The 14,160-nt window shown below is 34.4% G+C and overlaps 1 protein-coding gene across 7 annotated transcripts in view; it reads left to right on the top strand.

Annotated features, from left to right (window-relative positions):
- Nucleotides 1-14,160, top strand: part of RTN4 (reticulon 4) — a 65,525-nt gene that overhangs the window by 25,025 nt on the left and 26,340 nt on the right. Inside the window, exon 1 of one of the 7 annotated variants that reach the window (XM_036262178.1) lies at nt 4,228-4,485. The exons of 5 other annotated variants lie outside the window; for them this stretch is intronic. In XM_036262178.1, the coding sequence (XP_036118071.1) occupies nt 4,452-4,485 (34 nt within the window). In that variant the 5' untranslated portion in view covers nt 4,228-4,451. Of the gene's footprint in view, nt 1-4,227; nt 4,486-6,592; nt 6,614-14,160 lie in introns of those variants that run through there. One more of the 7 variants, XM_036262180.1, reaches the window with a different exon arrangement.

Here is a 14,160-nt window from a genome sequence, read left to right as displayed (position 1 = left end):
AAACAATCCTAGGGAACACAGGGACACAGCAAATTAACACTCTGCCCGATGGCATGCATGCCCTGGGTTGGACAATCAACTGTATTATGAGTGTTGGTGCCATCTAGTGTTGTAGATAGAAAATGAGGTCTATGGAAATACTCTATAATTGACCATATGGAATATATTCAGTTGGGCAGAGAAATGTAGTGAGTTGTGGATATTTACTTCACACTAAAAATGGCATTATAAAGGATTTTGAATCTTGACACATTGTACTGAATCGAACAAATCATGCTACTACAAGCATTATGAAATGACCTTGAGGATTCCCTTATACCTTGGTACTTGAATGAAAACTTAAAGGTTTTAAAGTTTCAAAGCCTAGTAACTATTAATCTTTAAATTCCACATTTAAAAATGTTTTGGCTCTTTTGGAATATCTGAATATCTATTTTAGATTACAAAACAAGGAGTCAGCACTTTTTTAGTTCTCATTCAGTAGTATCACTTTCATTTTTTTAAAATGGATTTTAATAATTATTTTAATTTAGTAACTCAGGCAAAATTATTTATAGACTCTAAAATGCTCATTTTGGGGGGCTATTTAACTTGTATTTTCATTCATTTTCTAGACTAAAGTATTTGTCTTAAGGTTCAATTTAGTAATGTTGAAGTGCTATCATTTAGTCTATAGAGGGCATTATATTACAACATATTAAATAATGCTGTTTAATACCTTTCAATAATGAGACATATGTTTTAGTTTCATAGCTCAGAATACTTAAATTTTGAACTAAGTTCAAAACTATGTAGCTGTAATTGTTTCTTTATTTAAAAAAAAGAATGCTGTTTTCTGTTGCTGGAAGTGGAAATCGTTATTTTAGCTATCAAGAATTGTATACAAGCAATCCCCAGTTTAGAGTAGTACTTTGAATCCAAATGTCTGTCTCTTTCCTACTTTGTTTCCTTTTATCTCTCAACATTGTAAATTAAACAAAGTAAAACAAACCCCCCCCCCCTTTTTTTTTCTGGGGTTCAGAAGAGGAAGGAAAGAAATAGAAAAGGCAGAATCTTGGGAGAACTGGCTAGGGCAGACCTACAGTGTATATATTGTTGCCTATTTTAAAATAAAGGCTTCTAGTGTCTGAAATCATGCCACTAGATACAAATCACACATGCCACCATCATCACCCCAAACCACACACACACTATAAGAGGGTTGTAGAGAGGTTTGTTTTTTTTTTTCTTTAGTAGGAATTGATATAATCATATAATTTCCTACTAATGAGGTAAGTGCACTAAGTAAATGAGAGTTTTATTTGAGAGATGAGAATAAGAGAGACAGAATATAAAAAATTTTAGAACATGGTTAGGAGTTAGGGTATGTTTGGGGAAGTTTTCCTCACTGGTTTTTGTCATTCTTGGAGGAGGCACTTGGGATATGGACACTAAGGAGTGGGAAGTTGCCAAACATGAACTTTGAACAGTTTATTTCAAAAGTTTTATGTAAGGCTGATTTGGATTTCAGGGAAAGGGAATTATCTCTTCCCCTCCCCCTTCCCAATCATATGCGGGAGGACTTAGAATTTAGACACTTTTATTTACTTGCATTATTAATAAAACACTCTAATGTCCCCTTCTTTGGAGTCCTCCCTCTTAAAAGGAAATAGGTTTCTATCCCAAATAATGAAAGTGCTGTTTTGGCAAGTTGGGATGTATCTGCTCAATTTGGAAATTGTCATTGAAAAAATTTTTGTTAAATACTTGAAGTCAACAAAATATTTGGTTTTGTTTTTCGTTTTTTAAAAACAAGTTTATATTCTTTATTTGCCTGTGAAGTTGGGATTTAATATGTCCCTTATAGTTTGTTATTTTTAGCATAATAATACTAATTGTAAATAGCTAGCACTTAAGGCCTACTTTTAGTTAAGCACTTTCCTAGGGCATTTTGCATATACTAATTCATTTGAGCCTCACAATAAGCATAGCCCACATAGTTTTATATTTTTTACAAATCTGTCTCATCAAAATTTTAAATTTAAGCACTTCATTGCTTAGCTTACCAAACTTTTTCTTTCTTTCTTTTTTTAAAAAATTTTTTCCCCTTTATTGATTTTAGAGTGAGAGGGAGAGAGAGAGAGAGAAACATCCATGAGAGAGAACATGGATTGGCTGCCTCCTGCATGCCCCCCACTGGGGATCAGGCCCACAACCTGGGCATGTGCCCTGACCTGGAATCAAACCTACAATCTCTTGGTGCATGGGACGACGCTCAACCACTGAGCCACACCGGCAAGACTAGCTTACCAAACTTGAACTCTTGTTTTAAAGCTTTTCTAAGGAAGGAATGGGCAAAATGTTGATTTATATGAGTTAGTTTAAGCTTAATAGCCAAAATTGCAAAGCCCATATAAACTTAAGAATTAGATATCACTAAGTAAGGTCAAACTTCCAGGGCTCCTGTTTTGCCTTTTTAATCTGCCAAGGAGCTGGTAAGTATATTTAATGTTTAGATGAATGGGCATTATTACACATTCTTGCCCTCTTAGACTGTTTTAAAATTGTTGATCCAAGTTAAGTACCAGAAAATGTGAATAGTTTAAATGGCAAATACCCCTATCTTAAGAAATCTTTTCCCCCCTCTCCTGTTAGTATAGTAATCTTCGACTTGAAAACTGTTTGGGTGCTGTTCTTGAATGCTTTATTCTAATGTGAAGTATTTATTGGCCTTCAGTTTTACAGGATTCATTAGTAAGAAATATTTTGTACTTATTGCATAGTTTGGCATTTTAAACTGTTGTATGGAGACGCCAGATATTTTCACCTATGATATGACTTGGTGACACAGTTCTCAAATAGCACATTGTGCAAGGGTCCAGTGAATAAAGTTTAAAGTTTAATATTCACTATTGAACTGAGAATACTAGACTCTCTTTAAAAATAGCTTTGCTTTATTTATGTTTGCAGCTCGAGAGGCACATAGGGAAAGAACTGAGTCATTGATAGGCCACTTCTGATTTTAAGGATTTTGTAGGGCTTTACAGTCTACACAGTTTTATAGCAAGTTCCAGAAAACATACTTATTTTAGTGTAGCTGCATAGTCTTGAGAAGTATGTACTTTTGTACATAGGCTACATATCTTATACTTCATCATCATACATTTAAAAATATTTTAGCTGATTTGTCATTATATATGATCTCTTCTGCTTAGCTAGATGGTAGTATCCGTTAAAACAGTTGTGGAACATTAGTAAAGACTAATATTCTGCATGTAATTAAGCCAGTTTTATAAAGTTGAACAAAAATTTTAGAAATTCTCTACATAGATTGTTTTTGTGTATTTGTCAGTAAAATTTTAGTTTGGTCTAATATCATTTTCCCAAAGCAAATGATATAATTAGCACATAAATACTTCTCAAGCTTAGAGTCTATTAATAGTTCTTGTATATAAATAAATATATATTTATTGAAAGACTGGGTTGGAGCGGGTGATAATTCAGAATAAGTGTATATTTGTAACTCTCTGAATTTCCACAATTGGACAAGGAAAAAAAGCATTGCATTAGAAAGGTGAGATTGTTGAATAAAAATATTTTTTTGTTGAAGTAGCATATGTTAAACGTAAATAATTTGACTTTGTGATTTTCTGCTTAAACCCTCATAAGGGTGCAAAATGCTGAATGCTTTAAGCCATAATAAACTTAGAAGAAAGTAAAAAGAGACTCAGAATTTCCCAGGTTTGAAATATAAGCTATTACCTTTGAGATAAAAGGTACTGTAACTTTTCTGTTGGTATGCATAATTGATAATTACATCTGGAGGGCAGATCATGATGAAGTGGACAATCAGAAGAAATAGATGAAGGACTAGGGTTTATCTGCTTTTTAATCTTCTGAATAGAAATCTTATTGAGCTTTTAAAATGATTATGTGGCAAGTAATATATTTCTATGAATAAACTTTGCAATCAGTCCAGTTTTCCTTAACAGGTAATCACTGATTTTAGAGTTTTCAATGAAACTGAAAACCAGCAGTATAATTTAACCATTTCTCAAAACAAAACAAAACCAAAAACTGTACATGGCCTTAAGTGCATTTCAAAATACATTCATTGGTTAAGTGCCAAAAGAACAACCCTCTTTTCTTTCTTTTGGTAGGCTGCCCCTCCCCCTTGCAAAAGTAGCTCCTTTTGGTGTGAGCAACAAGCAAAAGACTAGAACAATAAACAGAAGGAAGGCAGTAGTGCCTGAGTATTAGTAGCCTAGTTACAGATTGCACTGCGTCAGACTGCTCCACACCCAGAAGACGTCAGGTGACTTCAGCCCTGCTGCAGTTGTGCAGCAGAGAGACTGCAGACTTCAGTTGAGGAAACGGATATTTCATGTCTCAGGGGGTAGATTTTTGCAGTTACAGCTTTTCTGTTGGTATGCATAATTGATAATTGCATCCGGAGGGCAGATTGTGACGAGATGGACGGTCAGAAGAAAAATTGGAAGGACAAGGGTATATCTGCTTTTTAATCTTATATTCATTTTTTGTGTGTGAACAGTAATATATTTCTATGAATAGCTTTGCAGTTTAGATATATTTTGGATTGAAAGTGATACCTATGAAAGGTTTAAGAGTAAAGGATTAAAACAGTTATTTCATATGTGTTTTTACATTTGGTTATGTATGAGAAAATGTCATGCTGTTCTGTTTCACTGGCATTTGATTTAGTCTTCGCAGTCCTGTCTTTGATTAGGTTCTATTTAATCTTGCATATTTTAAACAGTATAGTTTTAACATATCTCATCTGTTGGTCACTGTGGTGTGATAAATCTACATAGCTATCTTTGTATTCCATAATGACGTATTTTCTGTGACTAAGTGTTTTTTTGAAAAGCTGACTTGGTATAGTTGAAATCCTATCCAAAGGTTTATAGGTAGCAAGGTACTGTGTTTGCAATAAGCCTGTTTTTTTCTTTGGGAATCTTATTGAGTCTTTACAATTATTGCTAGCCTCTTTTTAATTAGACTGCATTTTTGTATATCTTGAAGTCATCAAAATGTATACACCATAATTTGTAATGCATGTCTATATTTTAGTCACTAACCTTTGTCCTTGTAATAACCAATCATTGATCTGGATCCTTTTTCCTCCCCCTTGAAAGCCTAGATCCTTTCAAATCTCAGTGGATCATTGTGTAAGATTTTAAAACCATAAATGGTAAAATGTTGACTGTAATGAATATTTTAATAATATTATGTAGATGTGCCATTAAAAAAAAAGGTGGAAGGCTGTGTATATCTGACCAATTATAATAAATTATCTTAAAAATTATTAGAGCTATTAAGTAGTCCAGATAGACTTTCACACAAGCAGTTTCTTTCTGGCCACATTGAAGTTTTATAATTAAAAAAATATATATCCTTATGCAGCAGAATTGCTAACAGGATTGATAATGTTTCTAAAAGCAGTATGTGGAGCTAATTACAGTAACCCTCACAATTATCTTTTAAAAAATGTGTTCAATAAGGACATGTGGGGAAAAGGTGAGTTTAAGGTTGAGTTCATTTTGAGGTACAACTTAAAGATGAGAAAGTAATACAGCTTTGGATTTTTACCTTTCTGGTTTCTTTACATGTGAATTTAATAAAGAGAAGAATTTTTCTTTATCATGACCGTTAGCATTACAAAGTGAAAGGGGAATTGATACACTAGTTCTTGATAAGTAAAAACAGTGATAATGCAGTAAATACAGGCTTTAAAAATGAGTGAAAAGTCACATCAGGCCTATTCTGCAACTGTTAAGACTCTATATTAATTTAAATTATAGACCATTTAATAACATCATAAATTCTTTATTTGCTGAACTAATTTAGGGATATTTTGTGACAGGAAAAATTAAGATCCAGTATAGTCCATATTATACTAGAAAATTTGTTTTATTTTTAAACGCTAAATATAAAATCAAATTTACTCAAATGTCTCTGAGGAGCCTCACTTTGTATGTAAGTGTAATGGCCTAATATTTTTTAGTGCTTGTCTATGGCTTTTTAACTTGGTAAGACTAACTTTACCTATTTCAGATTCATTGATGAAGTTACGTTTTACTATTTTATCAGCAGCTAATTTTAATGTTGTAGGTTATAGGTTATGACTCGAACATCAGTGGGAAGCTGAAGCTGACATGGAATGAGTTTTTCCTCATTTTATGAAAAGTGTGTGACAGTAGAGGAAAGACTCTAGTCATATATATATTTTAAATATATTCAGGTCCATATTTTTTTTCTGCTGCTCCCGCTGCCCCCACCCGCTACGCGCATGATTGAAACACACCCAGTCATCTGAGGCGGGGAAGCGTGGTGGTATAACAAGTAAGAGATACTCTGATTTCACTGTTTGATTCATATACGCTTTTTTTTTTCTTTTCTCTCACTGATTAGTTTTTAAGACATTTTATCTTTCAGGCTAAGACCAATATTAATTTGTATTTTTTAAACATTTTTAATCTTGGATATTCTATTGTTCTTAGCAGGATACTTACAAAAAATGAAATATACAAAGTACTTGATTATTGGGGTTATATGGAAAGCATTGATTAAGACAATCAAAAGATTTTGAAGAGCTTCAAATAAGAAGGAATGGGTAGGTTTGGGGGTTTGGATGTAACCGCGAACCGTGGTGTTAACTGAGACACTGTATAGAGAGCTTTCTGGGTAGAACAGAATATTTATAGCACAGTGGTTGAAAGATAAGATTGGTATGGTTGAAAAATATAGAAGATTTGCAAGATCTAGGTCAGGTTTCCTCAAACTTCCCTGACGATGAGAAAATAATTCAGATTCCTGTGATCGTACTCAGACATACCAAATCAGAGTTTATAGGTGAAGGGCCTGGCAGTCTGTATATTATTCATCCTGACGTAATTCATGTTATAATCAGGCAAATTTAGGAAACATTGATCTAGGTTTTTAAATTTCTATTCTGGTACGTTTTGATTTTGGCCAGAGTACGACATTCTTCTGGGTCTTATTATCTTAGGTGCATGATTTCTAGACTTCCAATTTTGATGTTCTTTGGTTCTATAAAGATACTGTGGGCCAAATTGCACAAGATACTGGGTTTTGGACTTTATCATAAAGGGAATAAAGAGCCTTTGGAAATTTTAAAGTAGAGAGTAATAAAATAATAGTAGGTTTGAAAGACTGGTTTGGGGTGCTGTGTGAAGTAACTTAGAGAAGAACTCAGAGACAGAACAGTGAGGATGACTGTATGTGCCCAGATTTAAAGCATATAGTTCCTGAAGTTGGCTTGAAATAGGACTGAGAAGGAAGTGACAGATTTGAGCAAAGGAGTACTTGACATATGACAGACATTTGTGGGATAGGGTAAGGGAGGGACTCAAAGGACAACATGAAATTTCAGTCACAGCGAAACATTGGCAATGCTAGTGCACTAGTATGTGTAGAAATAGAGCTAAAGTAGGTAGAACTGATGCCAAGTGTGGTTTTAGTAACTTCAGATATGAAGTAATGATAGAACATCTCTGAAGTTCAGAAATGACAGGTTTAATGATAAAGAATTGGGAATGGAATGCAAAGTGAGACCAATTAATACTGTGAGGATACAGGAGTCCCCATTTTTCTGTGAGAATACATTCCAAGACCCCGGTGGATGCCTGAAACCGAGGATGGTACCAAACCTATAGAGTACTATGTTTTTTCCTATGCGTACCTATGATTAAGGTTTTTTTGTTTGTTTGTTTGTTTGTTTTTATCCTCACATGAGGACACTTTTTGCATTTATCTTCAGACACAGCGGGAGGGAGAGAGGGGGGAAGAGAGAGAGAGAGAGAAACATTGACGTGAGAGAGACAAATTGACTGGCTGCCACCCACATGACCCCAACCAGGGCCGGGGACAAACTGCAACCAAGGTACGTGCCCTTAGCGGGTCTCTCTGGTCCACGGGCTGACGCTCTAACTGCTGAGCCAAACCGGCCAGAGTACCTATGATAAAGTTTTATTTATAAATTAGGCACAGTAGGAGATTTACAGAAGTATCTAATAGCTTAAGTGAACAAATATAACAATATATAGTAAAACATGTAAATGTGATCACTCATTTTTTGGGATCTCTTGCTGAAGTCTTTGTATAGGCTCAGTGCTTCTGGCACAGCACCTTGCGGTCAGTCAGAACATGTTCTCTGTTCATGTCTCCTGAACACAAATGTAATGCCTTTCTTGACTAAGCGCTCGCCACGTACTGTGGTCGTAACTTTTGCAGTTTGAGGTGTGACAACAAAACCAGCACAAATTTATTTTTCCTTCATAATTTCACAGATGGGATATTCGGTCTTACTGTAGATCTTAGCAACCTCAGCATACAATCTTTTTACTTATTAAGTCGAGAATTTTTTTACTTTTCCACTTAACGGAAGCACTTTATGACTTCTCTTTGGCACATCTGAATTGCCAGCATCACTACTTTTGTGCTTTGGGGCCAGCATTGAGTAAAATGAGGGTTACTTGAACTGAGGTTGATCTGATGACCAGGACAGCTACTAAGTGACTAAAGGGCTGGTAGAATATGCCACGTGGATACGCTGGACAAAGGAATAATCGTGTCCTGGGCAGGATGGAGTGAGTGGGAATGCATGAGATTTCAACGTGCTACTTAGAATGGTGTTCAGGTTTAAACTTATTAATTATTTATGTTTGCAATTTTCTATTTAATAGTTTTAGATGGCAATGACCATGGGTAACTGAAACCATGGATAAGGCCAGACTACTGTGTTTGCATAGCAAGAACTGAAGATTAATGAAAGAAAGCCTAAAACCAACATTGTGGGGATGTCAAGCACCAGAAAAGATCAGGAAGTTACAGTCAGAACAGTAAAAGGGTCAGGATAGTATAAGGGGGAGAGAATTTTCAAGAAGGAATGAATGGGTAAATAAAGAGAAACTGTTTAATATGAAGATTGAAAAATGGTTGTGGACTCGAATTTTAGGAATATTTGCAACACTGTCCATTGTTACTAATACTTTTTGAATTTGGCAGTTAACATTGCTATTGGTATGACCCTTGAGAACTTGAAGTTTCTGTAGGATGGGAATAGAAGTGTTTCTACAATTAGAATTCAGTTTGACTATACCTTAGGACATAGTAGCTTTGGACAATTTCTGAAACACATCCTTGCAAAGGTTGTAGTTGGGCTCCCTGATCTTTGCTTTTGATAAGCCACTTTCTGTTTCTTCTAAAGCTTAAGGTTACCGAGTATATGGGTATAGGTGTGTGCATACACTGACATTCAGGTAGAGAGGAGCAAGAATCCTCCTGCTTGAAATAAATGCATTCTTAACCCCTGTGGAATGCCAAAAAATGCTTGAGACGGGAACTTTGGTGTTAACCGATTGAGAGATCTATTGATTAGAGAAAGATTTTTGCTTTCAGTTCTAAACCGAATGCCATTGTTCAGGCATTCATTACTTCACACAGAATGGTTTTGGTGGGGTTTATTTTGTTTGTTTGTTTTGGTATGTGCCCCTAGCGGGAACCGAACCCAGGACTCTGGTCCACAGGCCGATGCTCCAACCACTGAGCCAAACCAGCCAGGGCTGGTGTTTATTTTTAACAGTGTATATGTATTGGGGGGTAATATGGTACATTTTGTTATTAATCATTTTTCTCCCACTAAATGAGGAAATACCTCTCATTTAAGAAATATTCCACATTGTTTTAATGGTTCTAGTATTCTAAGTATGTACTACTAATCCCATAGAGTTAAATGTTCACGTTATTTCTTAACGTTTTTGCAAATATGAATAATACTAAAATGAATATAATTGAATATAAATCTTAGTTTTTATCTATGATTATTTCTAAATTGCTGGGTTATAGTATTTAGGCTTTTGTTGCAAAACTACCCTCCAAAAGATTGTACAAATTATTTTGCGTAATGGGAGTGTCATGAAATCTTGGCCAAGATTAAATACTACATATGCATTTCTGATGATTTAAACTTTTTCTGAGAGAGCTGTTTTGTCAGTTTTTAAGTAAATTATTTGATGAGAATCAGGTTTACGTTTAAAAAGAGTAAATTTGCAAATGAGTTTTCCTACATGTATTTTTAAGTCTTACATGGATAAGGAGCGAGAGCAACGGTGGAAATACCCTCTCGGTTTTATTTACCCAAGACTGGGGACTCCTGTTTCTTTGCCAGGTCTCCCAACTGGTTTTTCCACTAAATCCTGTGTCATAACCAAATTAATCTTCCAGAGTGTTCTCTAATTTTAGCACTTAAGGAGTTTTTCTTTACTTTTCAATTAAAGTTTATACTACCCTGGACTTTTAAAAGGCATTCCATGGTCTTGTCCCAACCTTTATAATCCCATCTCCCATTACTTTGTCTCCAGCCACAAGAAGGACTTTTTCCCTAAAGCTACCTATGCTTTGCATTTGCTTGTGGGTTTTCTTTTCTGTCTAGAATGCCCTTTCCTCCCATTTCATTTTGTCCAAGTTGTCCTTACCAAAGGCCCAGCCCTCCCTGAGGTGTTCACTGATCCTCTCGGGTGGCGGTAACCCAGTACTCCTCAGAATTCCCATCTCTTGGTTTTCATTTTGTGGCTTCTGTTATAGTTATTTATATGTATGTCTTGGCTCTTTTTCTAGCCTGTAAATTCTTTGAAGGCAGGAACAGTGACTTTATCATTAGGCCTCCTTGTTGACTCTGCACAGCTTCTCAATGTAAGAGGCTGGGAGCTCTGATGTTCAGGTTTATTCCTGGCCCTGAACCTGTACGTACATTCTTGGAAGTTTGTAAAAATGTTTTTTCGAGTGGGAGAAACAAGAAGAGGGATTCCCTACCTTACCCCTTCCTAAAGGAGTAGTTAAGTAACTTAAGCAACTTTTAGAAATCCAGGATTTTTATACCTTCAGATTATACCTGAAGACAAATAATTTTATTAGTTATTTCCCCCCCAACTTTCTCATTTTATAGGTAAGGAACCCAAGAAAACTAAAGAGATTATTTGTTCAGGACCACAAAGCTGGTGGCATAGCACCTATGTTTTTATTTTATAATGTATGTAGTTTAACAACAGAAGATAAAAGCTAATGATGCATGTTTTGATATTTTATTAATTAATAGTCTAACTGTGGAATCTTATTGGACACGTATATATATATTTTTTGTATAGTCTTCACTCTACAACAAAAGAGGCAGTAGTCTATTACGCTAGCCATGAAAGAAGGTAGCTGTTGTTGGTTCTTTAGTATTGTCAAAAGGTTAAGCCTAGTGGGAACTCTGTGGACCCAGGAGTATAATTTCTCTTCATCTTTAGGGATTGGATTACATGCTTGAATGTAGGAAAAATATTTAAGTAGTGAATTCTTATTCTGGTCTGTAGGTATCCTCTAGGTTACCTTTTTATTCATTCGGCTAACTCCATTTCTTGTTAGAAATTAGACTAAAGGATATTAATAAATTTAATTTAGCCAGTGCTTCTCTTTGCATCTTTGGAGCAGTATTCTGAAACCACATTTTGTTTTTCTGCTTTATCATGGGTAACATTGACTTATGTTACTTGGTGTGTATTTTTGTGTGTGTCAGTGGGTGGTTGGGAATTGATAAAATGTGTAAATATATTTCAATTTGCTTCATGGCTTTCACATTTTAATCCAATCACCTATTTGGTATTTATGTAAGGTATTGATAGACACTGAAATATTATTCTCTCCTTAAGTACTACTCTATCACCACTATCTTATACTATGTAGCATTTACTTAAGGATCTCAAGAGTAAATTAAAGATTAAAAAGTATCAAATATTAATGATATCCCTGCATGCAAATCTATTGTTAAGAGTTTGGCATTGATATAGATTTAGGAATTTCTGCTCTCAGACTATAGATTGCTGAAATTCTGATTTTGTCATAAAAATGTGAGGAATTATAGCTGTTCTTTGTTGTATACACTCATTTGTGTATTTTTTCCACCTAAATAATCTAAATTCTTTAGATTATTCTGGTCAATTATATTAATACATTACCTCATTTCTTTATACTATTAACCATTTATTCAGTTAGCATTTATGATGAGTATATACAATAGGTGTATAAGGTTATAGAAGTATTAATGTAACTAACTAGTTTACCTATCAATGAAGTTCATTCTTTTTTTGTACTAGTAATTTGCCCCCCACCCCCCCAATCCCAGTTTATTAAGCTTTTCAAGTTTCTAGAGTTACAGAAAAGTTTTTTCTGTTTGTTTTTATTAGTAGAAAATAGGATTTGGAGTGAGCTTTGGTGCCTGTTTCTTATAATGCTTAGATGCCAATAATATGTAAAATTTAAACATAGTATATTACACATTGAACCAATGTACATTCTAATTTTAGGCTTTCATTTGTATGTGTCTTGGCTCAATTTCAGTAATTTAAAATAAATAACCACATACCAAAATTAATCAGAAATACGGACTTTTTATAGGAAGTCTTTACTTTGGCATCTTTCACAACTGAAGATTTTTCACATTTGTGTAGATAGGGAGAACCATTGGCTTGGAGAGAACATATTTATTTAGCTTTACATTAGAGAAAGTGGAATTAGTTACATATGGATTTTCCTGTACAGGGAAAATTATGGCTTGAGATTGGAAGTGGGAAGTTAAAATTATTTTTTCTTTTGCTGTATTTTTTGTTTTGTGTTAATAAAGCCGGAAATAGAATTAGTGGGATTAGAAGAAGTATTAAAAACCACATGAACTAATTTAGCATATTGCTGAATTTAATTAATTTATAAATGAGGCATGTGTGGTGGTTATTGAACCTCACTCTTCTCTACCTCAGAGAAATTTGGATTATCCTTAGAAGGCAACTAACAACCACAGGTAGTTTTTACCTTTCTGCAATATATTAAAACATTTTCTATTTAAAGACACTGTAGGAAAAAAGACTACTTGAAGGGAATTCAAATTTCATAGCTAATAAAGGATTTGATAAAGACTTTATCTTGAAACAAAACCAACAGTTATGAAAACAAATTTTAGTTTATTCTTAATAAAACTTAGGGTATAATCACAGCTGTGTGTAAGTTCTTAGAATAAACAGAGGATAAAACAAGTTTGGAGGCTTTTAGTGTGTATTTTTTTTTTTTTTACTGATTTTAGAGAAGGGAGAGGAGAGGGGGAGAGAGATAGAAACATCAATGAGAGAGGACCTTGATGAGCCACCTTCTTCCTGCATGCCCCTCACTGGGGATCAGGCCCACAGCATGTGCCCTGGCCAGAAATCGAACTGGCGACCTCTTGGTGCATGGATCAACGCTCAACCACTTAGCCACACCGGCCGGGCTAGAGTGTGTAATTTTTACCACATAATTTATTTGGTAGTACAAAATGGCGTCTTTTACGTCATGTTTGAATTTCACAATGGATCATATATGATGTCCCTTTACAAAAAATGTGCAAGGGTTTTATTAACTTTCCTAGTGATTTCTCTTAATTTTTTGAGGTCAGATGTTCTGTTTGAAGTGCCAAACACTTTTTTTTGGAGTAATTCTTCAATAACACTCATAATATTAGACTCATAAAATCCTGTGTTATTAGGAAAATTTACAATTTTGCATTGTGGTTACTTTGTGTTGTTTTATCTGGGTATATCTATATCTATTTAGTTATAGTTTTCAATTTTTATTTTCAGAGTGAGGCAATTTAGACAGCTTCTAGGAAACAATTTGCAATTTAAACAGAACATGATTTATTCTTATCATTGAATATTACTGGAATTATTGGAGTACGTATATAACTCTGCTCACGGTGTTAGTAAATTGCTTCTTCTCAATTATTTAAATTGAGATTGAAATGCTATTCGTGATCCTCAAGTAGGATAAAAAGGAAACTTGAGTACTGACATACTACTTTAAATACAAAATGTGGTGTGATGGAAAGAGTGAGACCTTATGGTCAGAACTGAATTTCAATCTGTAACCCTATAACTTATGAAATAATACTTCTAAGCCTCAGTTGCCTCACGTATAGCAGATAATAAATACTCTATTGAGTTTTGTGATTAGTGGTAATGTATACAAAGTACTTTGCACAGTTCCTTGCTCAGAATAGGGGATTACTAAATTATTATAGAAAAGTCAAGTATAGAATTTATGCTAGTTTTACATAAAATGTTTTTCCTTAGA

This window comes from Molossus molossus, unplaced genomic scaffold, assembly GCF_014108415.1.
Source record: "Molossus molossus isolate mMolMol1 unplaced genomic scaffold, mMolMol1.p scaffold_m16_p_15, whole genome shotgun sequence".
NCBI classification, from domain to species: domain Eukaryota; kingdom Metazoa; phylum Chordata; class Mammalia; order Chiroptera; family Molossidae; genus Molossus; species Molossus molossus.
The sequence above is the reverse complement of the archived record's forward strand: the minus strand, read 5'-3'. Positions and strand labels throughout refer to the sequence as shown.